Consider the following 20,747-nt stretch of genomic DNA (forward strand, 5'->3'; position numbering starts at 1 on the left):
CATTCTTGGGTGGATCCTGCTCACATCAGGAGTGCAGTGGCTCAAACGCTGGATAATTTGTATCCAGGTATTTTATTTATTTATTTATTTAGTTTGATTTCGCATCCTAAATAAAAACATTTATTATTTTTTAAAAAAACATTTTGTGTTTTAATTGTACAGTCAATTCTGGCCTTGTGGCCAGAAGACAAAAGCCAGGATAAATATTTGAACTTCAACGTATAAATTTCCAATCAATTAATTTACAGTGTTTTCTGAATTATCCTCCTGGTTAGTGATTTGTGCTGATTTTTTAAAAAATAAAATGCAATTGTAGCTCCAGCATGTTCATTGTTCCTTTGTGTTGCCAAAGGAAAAGGTTCCCAGCACAGTGGGGGGAAACTGGGAGGTTTAAAGATGAATATCCACCATAACATAAAGTTCTGACCAGTTTAAAGTGCCCTGGCTGAACCTTCTCCAGCTGCTCCATGTCAGCAAAGGATTAGCCAAAACGCCCTATTTTCTGCACCCTCTCCTGGAACACAGAGAGACTGCTGTGATACACCAGGATTTCTCTTCCACATAGGTGAATATTAGTGCAGTAACTTTGTATTAGAGCAGCCAGATTCGAGTCCCTGGGAGTTTCCAAACTGATTTACTTACAACCAAGATGCATAACTGGGCTTTGGGAAGTGCTCCCTGTTGAAATAGGAGTCTCTGCCTCTCTGGCAATTTTTTAAAAGGCACTGAAAACATATTTATCCACCCAGGCTTTTAATTAAATTTATAGTTTTAATACTTTTATAGTTGGGTTTTAAATCATTTTAATGTTTAAATGATTTTAATTGTATTATTGATTTGAAATGTTTAAATGAAATGATCTTATTTGTAAATGGACCAGAGATGCAAGTTTTGGGTGCTTTTTAGAAGTGTCTCCTGATCTGCAAGCATCTTTCAGCGGTAGTCAAGAACCTTCCCTCCTCACTTCTGCCCTATGATATACTGGTTGCATCCTGGCTCAGGCAGGAGACCAATCACGTATTTCATGACATTTGAATCTCCTTGGTTTCCTAAATATATCACAGCCAAGGCTGCTGTATGGGACAGTGACTACCATGGTCCAGGAATTTCACACCACAGCTGGAGGGGGAAGCTGCAGATTAATTTTAAATGCAACAGTCAGAGGCTTTGACCCAGCTGGCATCCACCAGTGGCACCCCGCAAGTTTCGCTCCAAGCAGGTGAAGAGCTATGACACTGGCAGATGATATGGCCACGCAAGGGTTGCTGATGCCCGGGAGTGACTGCTGCACTCTTCCTTCTGGGATGGGCACAGGGTCACCTGCTGCTGCCTGCCATTGTGGCCGGTCTGTCTCTCATCCTGCCTCCCTTTGCTGGGCCAAACTGAGTTAGTCCCCTGCTAACTGAGCAAAGAGCAAATTTTTGAAGAGGTGATTCTCTTTAGTTAGCATGGGGAGTGCAACTCGCCCTATCCATCCCCTCCCGTAGCTGTTGCTGGTGTCTGTCTTGTTTCTTTTTTAGATTGTGATCCCTTTGGGTTAGGGTTGCCCTATTCTGGCTTTCCAGATCTGGGTGCCTAATGTGCATATTATTTAAATTGGCTTGAAATTAAATTCTGAGCAGAATAGTGACTGCACATTTTGCTCCATAACTCTGCTTCTGAAAGGGCTAGAACTTAGCTTTAAAAAAGGAAGGAAGGAAGCTGAAATCTGGGAGAATCTGGGTGGGCTAAGCAAGCTGGGTGAGATGCTTAAAATCCGGGAGACATGGCAACTCTACTTTGGGGACAGGGAGCAGTGTTCCCTCTAACAAGGATTCCCAAATGTTGTTGACTCCCAGAATCCCCAAGCAAAAGCCATGGCAGCTGGGAATTCTGGGAGTTGTAGTTAACCACATCTGGGAATCCCTGTTAGAGGGAACACTGACAGGGAGCCATTTTATTTATTTACTTATTTATACCTATGTAAACATATTTATATCTATGTACATCGATTTGGGAACTTTGGTTGAAAAGCGGTATATTAATATGTGTTGTATTTGTATTCATATCCGTAATGATGTCACCACGCCAGTGCCTGCTTTCACTCAGATGTTGTAGCATGCTCACACCAGCACAGTGGTATAATTAGACTAAGGCAGGGTGTCCCAGCAAAGGAAGGCAGGCTGGCAGCAGTAGGTGGGAAGCAGGTCACCACCACTGCCTCCAATCTCAACCCAGGATTGCTTTCAATGTTGCTATGTCCCTGCCTCCTCACCTCCTAAACCATCTCTGTTGGATCAGCAAAGACCATGGATCAGCAAAGGCATAGTTTCTCTTTTCAGATCCCCAGTGGTAGGACCAGGCATTTTAAAGGAATGTTCACTGGTGATGAGATGAACTCAAAAGGGCACTTTTGAATCATGCAAAGGGGAACGCCTAACATACATTTTATTTATGTCACAATAATGAAATGTCACAGTGCATGTATTTTAATAAGAAATCATTGTAATCCAGGAAATTTAGCACTTATGTTGCTTCTCCACTCCATTACTCTACCTAACACCTCCACTACTGCAGTCTTGTGGGTGGGGAGGATGGGAGAATGCAACTCTAAATTACCGCCTAGAGATGTTTGTATCAGGCAGTATAGAAATGTGATTGATAAATAAACTGTTCCACCCGGCTTTCACTAATATTGAACTCCAAGGAAGCTCGTGTCTACCGTGAAGCTATATTAACCTCTTTTGACCCTCATGGAGATGAGAGTATCCTCTCTAGTTACCAGAACATTATGATGCTTATTTTTCCAGTTTTGACCAAATCCTGTTCCATTTTTAGTTATGCCTCTAGTTCTATATCCAAGGCATGGTTCGACAGGGATTGTCTAAATGCAAAGAGGGATCTGATTAGGGCCTTTAAAAGCCATGTGGCTGATCCCTCGACTTTTTCTAAATCAGAAGTTGCCATGAAAAAATCCCATTATAAACAGATAATAAGAGATAAGAAATTCACAGCTGCCAAAAGGAAATGGGCTCATCTTATTGAGGCAGCCAAATCTTCCAATCAAACTAACTTTTGGAGGCTGGTGTCTCCTCTATTGAGCAAAACTAAGTCTACCCCTCCACACTACATCTCAGCAGATGTGTGGGAAGCATACTACCGCTCTTTGTATAAAAAGGCTCCGGGCTCCGGGCACCGACGATAATTTGAATGTTTTAAAAGAATTACATCATTCTGAACTTCCTTGTTGGGACCCGGTATCATTCTCCGAAACTGATAAGCTTATCTCTTCTTTCCCTTGTGGCAAGGCCCCAGGCCACGGCTTTATTACTATTGATGCACTTCGGGCTAATCTTGACTGGTGGGTTCCCCTTCTCGCCTCTCTCTTTACATATATAGATCGGATGGCTAAAATCCCCCATGATTGGGATATAGCCATAATCATCCCTATTTATAAAAAAGGCAACAGCGATGATCCAAATAATTATCATCCAATCAATCTATTAAGTATCATTAGTAAAATTTATGCTAAACACCTCCTTCTTAAACTCATGGATTGGATTGATGAAGGCAATATTTTAGCCACTTTACTATCTAGAATGGAGTTCACTAATAAATACTCCTTATATTGATTTGAAACTATGAACTGGCTCCAAGTTATTTTGCCCTCAACATACACGCATGCCTGGGCAGACTCCGCTGTGTTGTGCCTCTGTGCACTCTGCTATTTTAGAAGGGTATCTCTTACCAGAGAGAATTCCCAACAGTTGCCACATATATAGGATAGGCCTGGACAGTACAGGAATCAGACATCCTCTCCAGGATGTAGGAAAAGTGCCATCCCAGAAAGCAAATGTTCAGGAATTTAAACAGGAAGACTGCTTTGACACATTTTACCCATTTTCCTGGTGCTTCACTCCAGGCATTTTAGCTACACCGAGTCAATGTGTACAAGCCCCCTATTCTTAACTCTTCTCTGGCACCAGTTTTGCTGACTGGCTCGTTTGGCTCTCTTCATATATGGCTCAGTAAACAACAGTCATTTTATAAATTGTTATTAAACCAAGTAAATGCTTTCATTTCTGACCTGCATTGGTATTAGTGTCATTGGCCAACACAATGGGCAACTCTTCATTGACATTTGGGGGTCACACTGGGGCTGCTGTGCAACTGGAAAGGCAGCCGACTGTGGCAGTGTAATGATAGAGGGCTGCAGTGGAATGACCAAGATCTGGTTCTGGAACGTTGCACAGAGCTCCTTCAAACAGAAACAACAGAAGTTTTAAGTCATTCCACAGGAGCTCCATCACACCACACTGTCTGGGCTAGCGGTGTGCACAAAACCAGGTAGCCCACTTTGGTCCATGCTCAGATCAGACTCGAACTGGACCAGGCATGTTTGGTTTTTCCAACCCCGGTTTGGTCTAGAGGCGGGCGGGGGGGCGTCGCGGGTATTTTTCTGTTTTTGTGTTGTTGTTTTTTAAAAAAATTAGTTCAAAAAAGAAATTCACTCACCACCACCTGGTCTGGCCCATTGGGCATGTGCGCAGGCCTCCAAAATGGCCACCGCCATAGGGGTGAGGCCCGGAATGGGCTGAAGGCCACCTGAACTGGGTGATTTGGCACATAATGGGGGGGGACATCTGGAGACACACACAAACACCCCAGCGGCTGAATATAAGCCCCTGGACTGAGTGGCGGTGAGTGAAATTTATTTATTTAACTAATAAAACATTCTTAAGTTTGTGAACCCACCCCCTGAATGGTCAGGGGGGCACGGAGTTTGGTCCAATACTGAAACAAACTGGGGTGTGTGTGTTCAGTCTGATATCTGACCATTGAAATGATGTCGAACCTGTTCTCATTTATCTCGTCTTGACTGCCTTGTACAGCAGCCCCAGCAGGTCAACACAGGGCTGCCCATCATCTTGGCAGTTGTATTTATGGCTTGTATTTGATTGCGTTTATTGGGGTGAAACATTCTTAACCTCTCAGGAGAGGTCCTGAGCAAAGACTACTACAGGGGGAAATGTGAAACAGCCGCCAAGATCCAATGCCAAGCACGTTTTTCAAAAAGTAAGGTTTTAAACTTTGTCCCCACCCTTGATGGTTGTGTCCAGGAATTATCTCCCATGAATGTAGTAACCTTACTCTCAAACAAGAAGTCCTGTAGAAGTTCTATCTTGCTCTGTTCCAACATCAGAAATAACAGGTTTATCTCTGCCCTAACTCACAGACATAGCATTCGATCACAGCTCTGAAAGTGAGCCTATAAACACAACAACTTTCACGAGGGTGGACCGAATGTAACAGGGCTTTTCACTGGGAAGGTGTGAATTTGATTTCCCTGGGAAGGTGGAATTCATGAATGCAGGGGTGGAAATTTCCCCACCCTTTTGTGTTTTTTCTTTTTCTTTTTTAAGTTCTGAGTAGGACTGGGTCTCACAGATTGCCAGCCTTGCCCCTCTACTCTGGAAAAGCCTACTCTGATTCCAGAGACATCCAGCATATTTACGTCCCAGGCAGGTACAAGGAACATTTGAGAGCATTATGCTTTCAACTGTAATTTATCCTGTTGTTATTTTAAAATTTAATTTTGGTTTTAACTAAGCTTTGTTAGCTGTATTACAGATTTTTGAATGAAAAGACAGCATTTACATTCTTTCCCACTTACTTGCTTGCTTAAATAATAAATAAATTAATGCTATAAGGAGAGGAAACTTCCCAACTAAGGAAATTTTAAGGGTGTTGTCACCTGTCTATTAACAATCACCACTTTCTCAATGTTCCTCGAAGAGTCAGATACTAAACAACACACACACAAAATGTTCCTGGTGACTCAAACAGGTAAGTTCAATATTTTACTCATGAGATATTCTGTAGGCCCTACTTCATTTCATATTTATACTGAATTAGAGTACGTGCTAAGAGAAAAATCAGGTTCTAATCTTTCACTTTGCAAAAACCAAACCTCCCAGCTTCTTACATCTTTGGTATCAGCTGTAGCCACATTCACTGAAGTTGAGAATTCCTGTGTTAGGAAAATGAAGGATATAAATCAGAGGCAGGGGAGGGGAAATACCTTCATTCCAAAGTCCATCAAATAAGGCACCAATGGCCAATAAGGCACCAATGGCCAAATAAGGCACCAATGGAGCAAAGAACTGGAACCAAATAGAGTTCCTTCCCTAACAATCACAGATAGAACATAGGAAGCTGCCATATACTGAGTCAGACCATAGGTTCATCTAGCTCAGTATTGTCTACACAGACTGGCAGTGGCTTCTCCGAGGTTGCAGGCAGGAATGTCTCTCAGCCCTTTCTTGGAAATGCCAGGGAGGGAAACCTGGAAAGTAGATGCTCTTCTCACAGCAGCTCTGGGAGCAGCCCCTAAGGGGAATATCTTACAGTGCAAACACTTCTAGTCTCCCTTTCATATGCAACCAGGGCAGACTCTGCTTAGCTTAAGGGGACAAGTCATGCTTGCTACTACAAGACCAGCTCTCCTCTCCTAGCATCTAGATAGATGCTAGCCACAACTGTTGTTTATTCTTTGAAAAGGCTAAGGGGTATAAAACTCTTAGAAATAGGATTTCTAACATCTGATTACAATACAGATGGCACTAGTTATTCACAGATGTTCCATTCTTACCTATAGTGGTGAATACGGAAACTGTGAATAAAGAAACTTACCCCTACGGGAATCCAGGGTTTAGGTTCTCTCTCTCTCTCTCTCTCTCTCTCTCTCTCTCTCTCTCTCTCTCTCTCTCTCTCTCAAAAACCAGGGGGGCATACATAAGAGAAATAAAGTAATGTGCCTTGTGCTCAAGGTCTCCAGCTCACAAGCAATGCCCCCCAAACCTCCAAGCGCATATATGCAAAACCTCCTTTGTTGATGCCGCAAATAATGAGGGCCATTTGTAATCACAACCATAGCCATGTACTCATAATCAAAACTTGTGATTATCACTCTTTCCTTGGCTCATGAAAAGAAGAAGGATGCAGACTTGCATTGCTGTAGGCTGCCAGAAGGAGAGTCACCAATCAAACACATAAATCACTGCATTTTCTGAAACTAAAAAAGGAGGCAGACACTTACCACCAATGTCCATATCCACTTTGTACTGAATGTTGTGGGTGTGAATTGTTCCTAATGTCCACTCCTCAACCCTGTTGCCAAATTCTCTGGCATCACCAAAGTAAAAAGCAGATAGAATGTACCCACTGGCATGTACCTTGACTCCAACAGCCCCATTTTGATGAAATATAAAATCCCAGACAAAGTCATAGTTACCAGATGTAGTTATGGACCTGAAGACAAGGGCGGAGTCAACCAACCCTCCATATAAAGGAGTCTGTGCACTATCATAATGGCGTCGTATAGGCAACTCAGAATTCTGCTCAAAGATGCAAATAGAATTTTTGCGGGTGACAGGTAAGGATGAATCAATGAAATAGTGCCTGTCCAAATAGGTAGCCAAGTAAGGACAATCCACACCCTGAGTGAGTGTGAAGATATCAATTCCAAGAGCCCAGCCTAAGTCCATGTATCTGGTCAGCATTGATGCTGGATTGTTGGATCCATAGATAGAACTTGCATCCTGCAAGCTTAACTCATAGACTATCCTCTTACCCCTAAACCGGATGTCAAAGACACGTGGTCCCCTGTTAGCATCCATCCCAAAGGCAAAACTCCAGCCCATGAAGACAACTTGGTTATTCCTGATGCTGTAGCGTGGGCCACGAGGCTCATAGTGCAATGGGCCTGGCCCCTTGTGCGGCACCCTCGGCTTCAGGGATGAGTATCCACCATCAAGAGGAGCCTTTTTGACTTTAGCCACCTTAACCTGCCCCTGATTGAACTGTCTCTCAATATCTTCCATGTCCTCAAAGTATTGTCCATTATAGAACACCTTCAGCACCTTCCACTGGGAAATATTCCAGCTGCTAACATCCACCTGCACTTCCATTCCAACCGGATGCACAAAATATCCAGAAACATTCTGAAAATGACACAACCAAATTTTGCGGTCCCCTGACTTCAGTCCTGGTGGCAATCCATGGGTATAAATCAGGTTGGCTCCATTGTAATCAATTACCTTCTGCATAAAATTTGGAGCTTTGGGGTATTCCTTATTCTTCAAAAAAGTATGGATTTCTTTCAACTCATTGCTCAAAGGAAACCTTCGGTAGTAAGGCAACCTCCCTCCATACTTCTGTGCTGTGATGTCTTGATGGTATGTTGGCTTTGGAAGAGGACCCACCACATACTCTGTGACATTTGGATCCTCCTGATTTCCAAAATAGACCACAGTCAGAGCTTCTCGTGTGGGCCTGGTCCCTTGATGATCCAGGAATTTCAGCACCTCTGCTTTGGGTGGAAGCTGAAGGACGATGGAATATATGCAATTGTCAGATGGCTTGGCCTGAGGAGGATCTACCAGTGGCACCCCCAAGTTGACTTGCAAGTACCTCTTCACTTGGACCAACTCTTCTGGACATAAGTCATCAAATATCTGGATGTGGACATCATGGTCTGTCCCCAGACTGCTCCCCTCCTGGGCCTGCCACACACATACCTTGGGCTTCTTCACTCCTCTTGTTTGGAAAACCAAAACTACAGTGAAGACTATGGCTGTGCATATAGCTAGGAGAAGAAAAAGCAATTTCCTGTTCATTGTCATCAGAGCTGTAGAGTGGCTTCCTTGAGTTCTGCAGAACACTCAGCAGAGTGCAGGTTGAATTAGGAATTAGGACAGTTCCCAGATGACAACGAACCACATGTTTAAAGGGAATACCTATTATGCAAGTGCATTTGAAGCCTGTGTATCAAATATCACCTATAGAATGGTTCTCAAAAAGTTCATGAAAGGCAAGCAATTACGTGTTTACACCCTTTATGGCTTCATTAGTCAAGTCTGAACACCTTTAATTAGTGATGATTTACAAGTTAGATAGTGTTTAAATTTATCTTACAGGATCTGCTGCCTGTGTTTCAAGGGGGTGGAGCATTTTTGGAAGCCCTCTAAGGAAAGGAAAGCCTTCTCATGGCAGACTCTTGTTTCAGAAACACCATTTAAGTCCTAACTGAATTTCCCTAAACAAGGTTGTTTCCACAATAGGCCCCTTTTCTTTGGATTTGCCATCCTCTGTTTACTCACTTTAAGAGTATCCAGATGATGTCATATCTAAAGGACTGCCTACGTTAATGTGATTCTACCAGCCCATGAAAAAGGGAGGTCTGCTATACTTGCCCCCACTTGCTGATGCTCATATGGTGTCCATGAAGCTAGTGGCCTTCCCATAAAGCTAGTGGCCTTCCCATCCCCCAGGCCAAGACATTTTACTGTATAAGGTCAATATGATGCCCTTCCCATCTGCAGGTTGGGGCTCAGCATTCTCAGGCCCTGCTGCTGGGTGAGCAGTGCTGGCATGCAAGAGCACTCAAAATATGTCAGCAAGCCAGGCAGTTGTGACAGGGTCATCCCCAGCTCCTGTGAAGAGAAAGTAATGCTCCTTTGGGAATATGAGCAGCATACCTCAGTGAAGCAAGGAAGGGCAGTGGCAGCCAGCAGCAGAGAGGCCTGTGGGGAAATGGCCGTAGGCAACTACCTCACCCTCGTAGAAGGGCCATCCCTGCACCAGGCTCTGGAATTCCCTCCTTTAGGGTTGTGCATGGAACCGTCTGGCCCGGTTCGGTTCTAGTCCGGACCGGACTTGAACTCGATCGGGCCAGTTCGGTCCAGTATCCCCTCAACCCCCTTCCCCCAGATCAGCTCTGTCTGGGGTGTGTGTGTGTTCATGAACGCTTGTGAAACCAGCCCCCGAACGGCCGGTCGGGTTCTGCGCGGTTGCAGAGGGGGCAGTTCCATTCGATATCTGACCATTGAACCAAACAGGTTCAATGTCGAACCAGTTCTCATTTATCTCCTCTTGGCTGCCTTGTACAGCAGCCCCAGCAGGTCAACACAGGGCTGCCCATCATCTTGGCAGTTGTATTTATGGCTTGTATTTGATTGCGTTTATTGGGGTGAAACATTCTTAACCTCTCAGGAGAGGTCCTGAGCAAAGACTACTACAGGGGGAAATGTGAAACAGCCGCCAAGATCCAATGCCAAGCACGTTTTTCAAAAAGTAAGGTTTTAAACTTTGTCCCCACCCTTGATGGTTGTGTCCAGGAATTATCTCCCATGAATGTAGTAACCTTACTCTCAAACAAGAAGTCCTGTAGAAGTTCTATCTTGCTCTGTTCCAACATCAGAAATAACAGGTTTATCTCTGCCCTAACTCACAGACATAGCATTCGATCACAGCTCTGAAAGTGAGCCTATAAACACAACAACTTTCACGAGGGTGAACCGAATGTAACAGGGCTTTTCACTGGGAAGGTGTGAATTTGATTTCCCTGGGAAGGTGGAATTCATGAATGCAGGGGTGGAAATTTCCCCACCCTTTTGTGTTTTTTCTTTTTCTTTTTTAAGTTCTGAGTAGGACTGGGTCTCACAGATTGCCAGCCTTGCTCCTCTACTCTGGAAAAGCCAGCCTGTAATGATCTCTGCCACACCTCCAACTAAATTAATTTACTTTTATATTCATTTTCAGAATAGCTGCAGATCAGGTTCTTGACACCTGGAGGGGCTTGTTAAGTTCTGATTCCAGAGACATCCAGCATATTTACGTCCCAGGCAGGTACAAGGGACATTTGAGAGCAGTATGCTTTCAACTGTAATTTATCCTGTTATTTTAAAATTTAATTTTGGTTTTAACTAAGCTTTGTTAGCTGTATTACAGATTTTTGAATGGAAAGTCAGCATTTACATTTTTTCCTGCTTACTTGCTTGCTTAAATAATAAATTAATTAATGCTATGAGGAGAGGAAACTTCCCAACTAAGGAAATGTTAAGGGTGTAGTCAACTATCCATTAACCATCACCACTTTCTCAATGTTCCTCGAAGAGTCAGATACTAAACAACACACACACACAATGTTCCTGGTTACTCAACAGGTAAGTTCGATCAGGGGCGGAGCCACCATTGGACAAACGGGTTCAAAGATCAATCCCCCCACCCCAACATTTTCACTGATGAAAATAGGAACATAACTCTGAATGTGTAGTGGGCATAGTGAAGCAACCTGGGAGGTGTGGTGTTTTTTGTTAATCCATTCTTTGATCCAGGCCAGCTTTTGAATGGGACTCTAGTTACTTGTATTCCAGTCCTGGAGTAGAGGCGGGGCTAACAAACTGCCAGCAGCAAGAGCACTGAAATGCAGTCTGCACTTGCCTCTCTGTACATAATATCTATTTCATTACACTATTAATATTCCTGATTCCACTGCACTGCCTTTTCCTTGCATACCACAACTCTTTCCCTTGGATTCTACAGGAGGCATTGTGTACAGTGTTCCCTCTAAGGCGTGTGCACCAGCCTGCACTCACAAGGTTTTTAATGTCTGCTCACTTAATTTTAGATCCCTCTCAGGTTGAATCAGGAAGGCCCCATTCTGGATGCACATCCGCACACATTGCCTTGATACTCCTAGGATTTTGCATTTCGGATTTTTTTTTTCTTCATTTTGTTTTCGGCTGAATCCGAAGCCCCCTCAGTTCAGATAGGGTCCAAAATGAAGTCCCCGAAACCCCCAATTTTCATTTTCAGAGCCAACTTGCTCTGAGTCCGAAGCCGAATTGCAGGCTGCCAATCTCCCTGCCACTTCCCCCCTCCCTTCCACCTAGTCCATTCCCCGTTGTTCTGTTCTCCTTCCCCAGTCTGTTCCTCACCTTCTGTTCTGCTTCCCCAGTCCATCCCCGTCCTCCTCTCACCACTGGCAGCTTTCCCTCCCCGTCCCCTGGCAGCGCTTTCTCTCCCCAGCACTGGGCTCCCTCCTTCCCTCCCCACCATTTTTGCCTGCCCGCCTCCTCTGTCAGGGCCTGCCGTCGCCGCCTCACCCCCACTGCCCACCTCCGCTGCTGCCTCCTCCTCACGACCCAACCAAAAGACAAAGTTAAGCTCCCTTCTGCTCCGGAAACTCCCTGCTTCCTGTCCATCCCTGCTCTCGCCTGCCAATCTGCAGGCCTGAAGGGCGGGAAATTTAAACATAGCTCAAACATAGCTTCGGTTTGGAAACAAAACTTTTCGTTTTTTAATTCTTTGTTTCGTTTTGTGTACAAAACACCCAGAAATGGCGTTTTCGGGCACAAAACATTTTGTTGCCAAAACGTTTCACACATCCCTAGACACTCCCACCCAGAACAAAACTCATTCCACTCACAGATGGGAGACATTAGAGAGAATACTGACAGTGTACAGTGCATAGTGGGTGTGGCCAAGGAGCCTGGGAGACCAGATGTATCGATTCTGACAACAAACATGCTACAAATGGAAAGCTGGTATTAAAGTGCATGCAGAGCATATTATTCCAGTTTACCAAAGTAGATTAGCCTAGCTCATATCCTCAAGGTTGTTGCAGATGTAATAACCAATTCTCATATCAGGTATTATTGCTCAAGCACCCCACCCTCTTTTAGACATTGCTGGAGACTGGATTCAACCCATTAGATGCTGTCATAATGCTGGGTCACCATTTGCATGCAGGGGCATCAGGAAAATGATGTCTCTAACTAGGGCTGTGCACAGTCACAAATTTTTGCGACTCCGTTTTGATCCAGAACCACAGATATTGGTTCTCAGCCCTTTGGACCCATCAGAATGTCAGGATCAGATTAGGGATCTGATTTTTTATTCATGAAAATCCCTATAGAAGTTGTAAAAGAATGAGGCATAAACCTCTTCAGGATTGTAAATAATATGTGTGAGAAATCTGACTGGACTCTGTGTTCCTGGCAGGGTCAAAAGTCTATGCCTAGTTACTTCTTCTTTTGCTTCACATTTAGAATATCAGTTGAAAGTTTGGTTTTGGAGGGAAAAGATATTTTGAAAAACGGAGGGAACTTTGAGTTGTTCTACTGAATAGTTTGAAAAACTGTGGAAGCAAAAATATGAATAGAGAGAGAGAGAGAGAGTTTGGGAGAGTGGAAGTGTCAGTCTGCAGCAGAGTCCTGTAAGATTAGAGTTCTGGAGAAAGCCAGTGTGCAGTTTGGAAAAGAGGGTGGAGGAGAGTCTCTCTGAAGACACAGTTGGAGAACCAGAGCTGAGGAATTACAAGCACAGGCTGAGATGATCAGTGCTGTGGCTGCAACAAGAGTGGTAATCACAAGAAGATGCAGGCTGGGTCGAACCTCAGGCCTGAACTGTGACCAGGATAAGAGACTGCACAACAAGCCAATTGCTGAGAAGAAGAGGGGACTAGGGGTGTGCATGGAACCAGAGGCGTGTCTAGGGAAAATAGCGCCTAGGGCAAACACTGAAATTGCGCCCCCTGTCCAAGCATCTGACACCCATCTTTCAGATAACTTTACCATACTATCAGCTGAAAAATACAAATCAAGCTCATCAATCTATTAATATTTCAAAAACTATTTAGCAGTGGATGTAGCCAGACCAAAAAATGCTGGAAAACTACAAATTTCAGGATGCTGGGGCTCATGAAATACCCAAATACTATGTGGAGATGTACTTGGAAAACTAAACAGAAGTGCCTGTCTAATTCTCTACTATGCATTGTAGCATCACTATTATATAAGTTTTTAAAATAAATGGAGAATTTGACTTTTCCCAGAGACTCTGAAAATAATTAAAGGATATGCAGAGTAAACTGTGTCACTGCTTAGAATATATTCTAGTCTTTCAGAAAGACAGTTAAAATGAGAGAAAGAGAGCAAGAAACTCCCAGTGGGCCTTAATACTAAGGATTTGACACTGATTCAAAGACAAACTCACCATTAATAGCCATATTATTAAGATATCACATTTAACTCACTTATCACAAGAAGCAAAGTAAGAGCAAATGAATAAAATCCTACCTCATAAGCTTCAGCTCAGTATTCACAAGCCCTGATTCTCTGTACATAGTGGCAATCTGAATATGTGTACAGTGACATATTATATTAAATTTTTTAAAAAATCTTTTTAACCTGTAGACCATTCAGGGCCTTCCTAAAGGCCATGGCGAGTCTGCAAAGGTTCCCCCTCCTCCTGCTGGCCTCTAGGGCCTCACAGGGACCATTTGAGCATGTGCAATGGCCATTTTTAAAACTTTATTAAAAAATGGCATGGCCTAGGGTCTCACAGAGGCCATTTGAGAATGCACGGTGGCCATTTTGTTTTTGGTGGACATTTTTTTTTTAATTAATTTTAAAAAATTGCGCCCCTTTCAAGTGGTGCCCGGGGCACATGCCCTGCCTGCCCTACCCTAGATACGCTCCTGCATGGAACCAGCTGGCCAGGTTCGATTCAAATACGGGCTGGACTCGAACCAGACCAGCCAAGTTTGGTCCGGCCCCCATCGAACCCCTGCCCCCCAGTCTGGTCCACGTTTTTTAAAATAAAAAATAAAAAATAAAAACCTGTAGCTCCTTCGCGGGCTTCCTCTAGCCACGTGGTGGTGGGGGGGATAACCCTCTGATTAGACTATTGTTCTAACCTTCTCACCTGTTTCCTGGACCTCATTTAATGCTCTTGTGCCTGGTTCTGCTTCTGAGGGACTCCTTGGCTTGACATTCTTGCACATGCCCTACTCTGGACTACTCTGTCTTGCCCCACAGCCCCAGTTCACTGGCCAGCCTGCACCTCCCTGCTCTTGGCATTCCCTGGCCTGGCTCCCAGAACTATGCTCTCAAGTATCCCTATCGATGACCTGACACCAAGGGAGATCAGATTTTTATTTACAGTCTTAAACCAGCAAAACAAATGCATTACAAATACAATGGAGCATACTGCTCTCAATGTTTACAAATACCAAACAATTTACTGTAACAGATTATTATTATTACTATTACAACTATATCCACTTATCTACAATAGTTAATCAACATTCTCAGACATCAAGTTTGGAGTTATTTCATGATGGATTCTACGAGCTGCCATGCAATATTTAGCAATATATGTCAGAGTTGAATTCTGATCAAGCAAAAGATAAGATACATAAGAATCACCTGAATATCCTGGTGTATTTACCAAAAAAAGTAGTATAAGAGTTTTTCCTCTTATATTACTCTTTGGGAAAGAGCAATACAGTCATCCCTCATCCCTTGCCTATCGCGGTTTTCCCTGTCACGGATTTGAGTATCCACAACTGGGAAATTGTGACTGCCCTCCCCAGCTGTGATCTGGGTATCCGCGGTTTGGCAATTGTTTTTTTAAAAATTGGATTGGGAGGGTAATTTTGGGGCTCAGAGCCATAGGGTCATTTCTGGGGGTCAGGGGCCAATTTTTGAGGTTTGGGACAATTTGGGGGGTCTGGGGATGATTTTGATCATTTCTGGGGGTCAGGGGGACATTTCCAGGGGTCAGAGGATTCTTTCAATTTTTTACCTTTTTTCCTGTAATTTTGTGACCACAATTCCCCTAGCCCCATTTGCTATTGAAATCAATGGTTCATCTACCACAAATTCGCCAACTGCAAGGGTTTTCTGGCAAGGGACAACTGTATAACAGGACGTGCCCTACTGTTGCCACCGATGCAGAGCCGCATGGACATATTTAGTCTACATATGAAATCTTCAAGAAAGAGAAACAGACAAAATAAGAACTGTGATTTACCAGAGACAAATTCCAGAAACTAAGAAATGTCTGGAGCTTTTGTGTTCTTAACCATACACTTAAATACCTTTAAAATCAAGGGCATTGGGGGAAAAATCTGGTTTTCTCTGGATTTGACCCTTTGTGCATTCATAACTTGGGAAGGATCTTCCAGAAATGTGCATAGGGAAGGATAAGCCTTCATGAAAGTCAGTGGTAGTTTGAATCCCGAGTGGTTTTACCACCATCTAGTGAGAAACACATGAACATCATAAGAAGAAATTACATTTTTAGTTCTGGATTACTGTCTTCTCTTGCTCTGTTGTTCTGCACCAGGAATACTGCTGGGGTAATTGTGCACAATGTAACTTGATATATCTAAACTAATCACTACTGTAAAGTAGTATGAATATATAATATGAAATATAGATTAAGGAGAGAGAGAGAGAGAGCGTGCGCTCATCTAAACAAGCGTGAAAGAAACACCATATAGGGACACATGGAGGCATTCTGCTGCTCATCATATCAGCCTAATCACAGTGGCTGATATGATGAGCAGCATTGCCTAACATATCCTTTTAATGTTAATGATAGTACTTTGAGTAATAATTTCATTATATTTTAATTATAAATCAAAAAAATAAAGACACACCTGTTTCTTCAGGTTTTTAGTTAAAAATTAAAAGCCTGAGGCTAACATTCTAAACTTTCTGGAAAAATTAAAAACTAGCAGATCGCCAGGGCCAAATGGCATCCATCCAAGAGTCATTAAAGAACTCAAACGTGAAATTGCCGACCTCCTTGCAAAAATATATAACTTATCCCTACAGTTAGGCTCTGTACTAGAGGACTGTAAAGTAGCAAATGTAACACCGATTTTCAAAAAGGGATCCAGGGGTGATCCGGGAAATTACAGGCCGGTTAGCTTAATGTCCGTTCCAGGAAAATTGATGGAAAGCATCCTCAAGGATAAAATTGTTAAGCACATAGAAGAACAGGCCCTGCTGGGGGAGAACCAGCATGGCTTCTGCAAAGGTAAATCTTGCCTCACAAAGCTTTTGGAGTTCTTTGAGAATAAGGGTGTGGATAAAGGTGATCCAGTTGACATAGTATACCTGGATTTCCAAAAAGCTTTCGACTAAGTTCCTCATCAGCGACTTGTCCCCTTATCCGATAACTGCTAAGTTTTCTCAAGTTCCTCATCAGCGACTCTTGAGAAAACTTAGCAGTCATGGGATAAGGGGACAAGTACACGTGTGGATTGCTAACTGGTTGAAGGACAGGAAACAGAGGGTAGGGATAGATGGAGAGTTTTCACAATGGAGAGAAGTAAGAAGTGGGGTCCCCCAGGGATCTGTACTCGGACCAGTGCTTTTTAATTTGGAGTACTGCATACACTTGGAGTACTGTGTATAATTCTGGTCACCACATCTAAAAAAAGACACCATAGAACTGGAAATAGTGCAGAAGAGGGCAACCAAGATGATCAGGGACCTAGAGCACCTTCCTTATGAGGCAAGGCCCAGGCTACAACACCTGGGGCTTTTTAGTTTAGAAAAAAGATGAGTGCGGGGAGACATGATAGAAGTTTATAAAATCAAGTATGGTCTATAAAATCATGCATGGTCTGTAAAATCATGCAAAGTGAGAAATCTTTCTCTGTCTCGCGTAAAACAAGACCCAGGGGTCCTCCCATGAAATTGATTGGCAGGAAATTTAGGACCAACAAACGGAAGTACTTTTTCACACAATGCATAATCAACTTGTGGAATTCTCTGCCACAAGATGTAGTGACAGCCAACAACCTGGATGGCTTTAAGAGGGGTTTGGATAACTTCATGGAGGAGAGGTCAATCAATGGTTACTAGTTGGAGGCCTATAGGCCACCTCCAGCCTCAAAGGCAGGATGCCTCTGAGTACCAGTTGCAGGGGAGTAACAGCAGGAGAGAGGGTATGCTCTCAACTCCTGCCTGTAGGCTCCCAGTGGCATCTGGTGGGCCATTGTGTGAAACATGATGCTGGCAGGGATGTAGCTAGGAGAGAGGGGTTCATCCCTCTCCCTGGCGGCCCCTTGGAGTGAGGGAGGTAATGAAGAAAATAGAGATCGGTAGGGCTTGGGTGCCCTCAAGAGCTGGGGGCCCAGGTTCTTTGAACCACTCAATTATAGCTACATCCCTGAATGCTGGATTAAATGGGCCTTGGGCCTGATCCAGTAGGGGCTGCAGGGCTGTTCTTATGATCTTAATTTTTTCTAAGTGTTTTAATTGTTTTTCATTGTTGGCTGTTTAAATTTCTGAATTTTATGTGAACCACCTGGGGATGCTTCATATCAGACAGTTTATAAACCCAACAAACAAACAAATCATATAAGACACAGAAACACATACACACACCTTGCTGAGCATTTGTGATTGTTTTTTGAAGAGCACCTGTATCTCTGGTTATTGTGCAGTATAAAAAGTAACTGCACTAAAATGTTTTCAAAATGCAGTTGTTTTTGTTTTTGTTTGTTTGTTTGTTTGTTGCAATTTAATCCTGAGCATATCAATAGAATTGTTGAATCATGAAATGTTAGAGTTGGAAGGGACTTCAGAGACCCAAAATAGATTGAGGATTGTATAACTCTACAAGAAAGAAAGAAAGAAAGAAAGAAAGAAAGAAAGAAAGAAAGAAAGAAAGACCACAAAATCTGAAGTTAGACAAAGGACAACTCAAACCATCATTGCTTCTACCAGACTGTAGCAGTGGCTCTAAGCATTGCAAGAAATGAACCCTCAGAGATTCTACTCTACAGGTCCAGACTGTTTGTCTTCTAGCCTTGAATTGTTCAGCAAGGGTTCCTCTTCCATATTACCATATCAACACTCATATTGATATGAAAATGAAGAAAACCCAGAAGGTCAGCCATGAAACAGCAACAAGGAGAATAAGGGCTACAAAACCCAGGTACTGAGCTACTTCTGCATATCCAGAAATCTCTTCTACATCCAGGATTCAAAATCCCAATGGGCAAGGAAGGAAGCCCTTTCTCCCATCCTACAACAAGCAAAATTAACAACATATTCCATGAAATACAGGAACTAAGAATTTCCTGGCAGATTTGAGAGCACAAAATAATCCCCAGAAGCACTTCAAAAATGTGACTGTTGGCTGCCAGCAAGCAATTCCTCAACCAAGCATAGCAAATAGATAGCACAGGTGCATTTTCTGACAGTAAAGAAAAAGGAGACAGACACTTACCACCAATGTCCATATCCACTTTGTACTGAATGTTGTGGGTGTGAATTGTTCCTAATGTCCACTCCTCAACCCTGTTGCCAAATTCTCTGGCATCACCAAAGTAAAAAGAAGATTGAATGTACCCGCTGGGATGAATCCTGACTTGAACAGCCCCATTTTGGTGAAATATAAAATCCCAGATATAGTCATAGTTACTAACTGAAGATATGGCCCTGAGGACAAGAACAGAGTCAGCCAATGCTCCATAAAATGGAATCAGTATACTGGTATAGTGGCGTCGCACAGGCATCTCAGCATTCTGCTCAAAAATGCAGATGGAATTTTTGCGGGTGACGGGTGATGAGGAATCAATGAAATAGTGCCTGTCCAAATAGGTAGCCAAGTAAGGACAATCCACACCTTGAGTGAGTGTGAAGCTGTTATATCCAAGTCCCCAGCTGATGTCCATGTACCTGGTCAGCATTAAAGCTGGATTGTTGGAGCCATAGTGGGCACTTGCATCTTGTATGCTTATCTCATAGACTATCCTCTCACCCTTGAACCTGAGGTCAAAAATACGTGGTCCCCTGTTAGCATCCATCCCAAAGGCAAAACTCCAGCCCATGAAGATAACTTGATTATTCTTTATGCTGTAGCGTGGCTCACGGGGTTCATACTGCAATGGACCTTGTCCCTTGGGTGGCACCCTTGGTTTCAGTGATGAGTATCCCCCATTTAGAGGAGCCTTTTTGACTTTGGCCACTTTAACTTGACCCTGATTGTATTGCCTCTCGATATCTCCCATGTCCTCAAAGTATTGTCCATTATAAAACACTTTCACCACCTTCCACTGAGAAATATCCAGGCTGCTGATATCCACCTGAACCTCCAATCCAACTGGATGCACATGATAACCAAAAACATTTTGGAACTGACACAGCCAGATCTTGCGATCTCCTGATTTTAATCCTGGTGGCAATGCAAGCATAAAAATCAGGTTGATTCCATCGAAACCAATTACTTTGTGCATAAAATTTGGGGCCTTGGAGTATTCATTAATGGCCAGAAAAAGAAATATTCGTATCAAGTCCATTTTCAAAAGAAACCTGCGGTAATAGGGTACCTTTCCTCCATACTTCTGCACTGTGACGTCTTGGTGGTATGTTGGCTTTGGAAGAGGACCCACCACATACTCTGTGACATTTGGATCCTTCTGATTTCCAAAATAGACCACAGTCAGAGCTTCTCGTGTGGGCCTGATCCCTTGATGGTCTAGGAATTCCAGCACCTCTGCTTTGGGTGGAAGCTGAAGGACGATGGAATATATGCAATTGTCAGACGGCTTGGCCTGAGGAGGATCTACCAGTGGCACCCCCAAGTTGTATTCCAAGTACCTCTTCACTTGGACCATCTCTTTTGGAGTTAAGTCATCAAATACCAGGCTGTGGTCATTATGAGCTGTCTCCTCAGAGCTCCCCTGCCTCTCCCAAAGCATGGGTTTCCCTCCTCTAGTTTGGGAAAACAAGACTATGATTAATACTATGGCTGTGCATATCGCTAGGAAAAGATAAGCCCATTTCTTATTCATTTTCAGCAGACTGATAGAGTGAGTTCCTTAGGTTTTGCAGAACACTCAGCAGAGTGCAGGTGGAATCTAAAAAAAAAGTGTGTTTAGAGTCCCTGGTGACTGTCAACACAATGTTAAAAGGGAATGTGGGAGGACACCTCTTAGGCATTTGAGTTTCAAAAGTATAATATTCTCTTGCCTTAACAAACAACGCCTATACAGTGCTTCTCAAGCAGTTTTGTTCTCATAAAGTAATGATGCATTCAGTGGGTTAATTCTAGGTTTCACAGACAGATCAGCTACAAAGCAATTTTAAATAACTAGTTTTCCAGTCAAATTGTAT

At 43.2% G+C, this 20,747-nt stretch overlaps 2 protein-coding genes across 2 annotated transcripts; both read right to left on the reverse strand.

Moving 5' to 3' along the window:
- Positions 1-7,016: 7,016 nt before the first annotated feature.
- LOC128350616 (membrane primary amine oxidase-like) lies at positions 7,017-8,657 on the reverse strand. Its single transcript, XM_053309008.1, has one exon. It carries the CDS (start codon positions 8,655-8,657, stop codon positions 7,017-7,019), a length of 1,641 nt encoding a protein of 546 aa, XP_053164983.1.
- Positions 8,658-15,478: 6,821 nt separating this feature from the next.
- On the reverse strand, positions 15,479-20,332 carry LOC128350617 (primary amine oxidase, lung isozyme-like). Its single transcript, XM_053309009.1, has 2 exons — positions 18,859-20,332; positions 15,479-15,597 (listed from the first exon to the last, which is right to left on the reverse strand). The coding sequence occupies exons 1-2, from the start codon at positions 20,330-20,332 to the stop codon at positions 15,479-15,481; spliced, it is 1,593 nt and encodes a 530-aa protein (XP_053164984.1).
- Between the last annotated feature and the right edge of the window lie 415 nt (positions 20,333-20,747).

This window comes from Hemicordylus capensis, chromosome 3 (genome assembly GCF_027244095.1).
Source record: "Hemicordylus capensis ecotype Gifberg chromosome 3, rHemCap1.1.pri, whole genome shotgun sequence".
Taxonomy (NCBI): Eukaryota; Metazoa; Chordata; class Lepidosauria; order Squamata; family Cordylidae; genus Hemicordylus; species Hemicordylus capensis.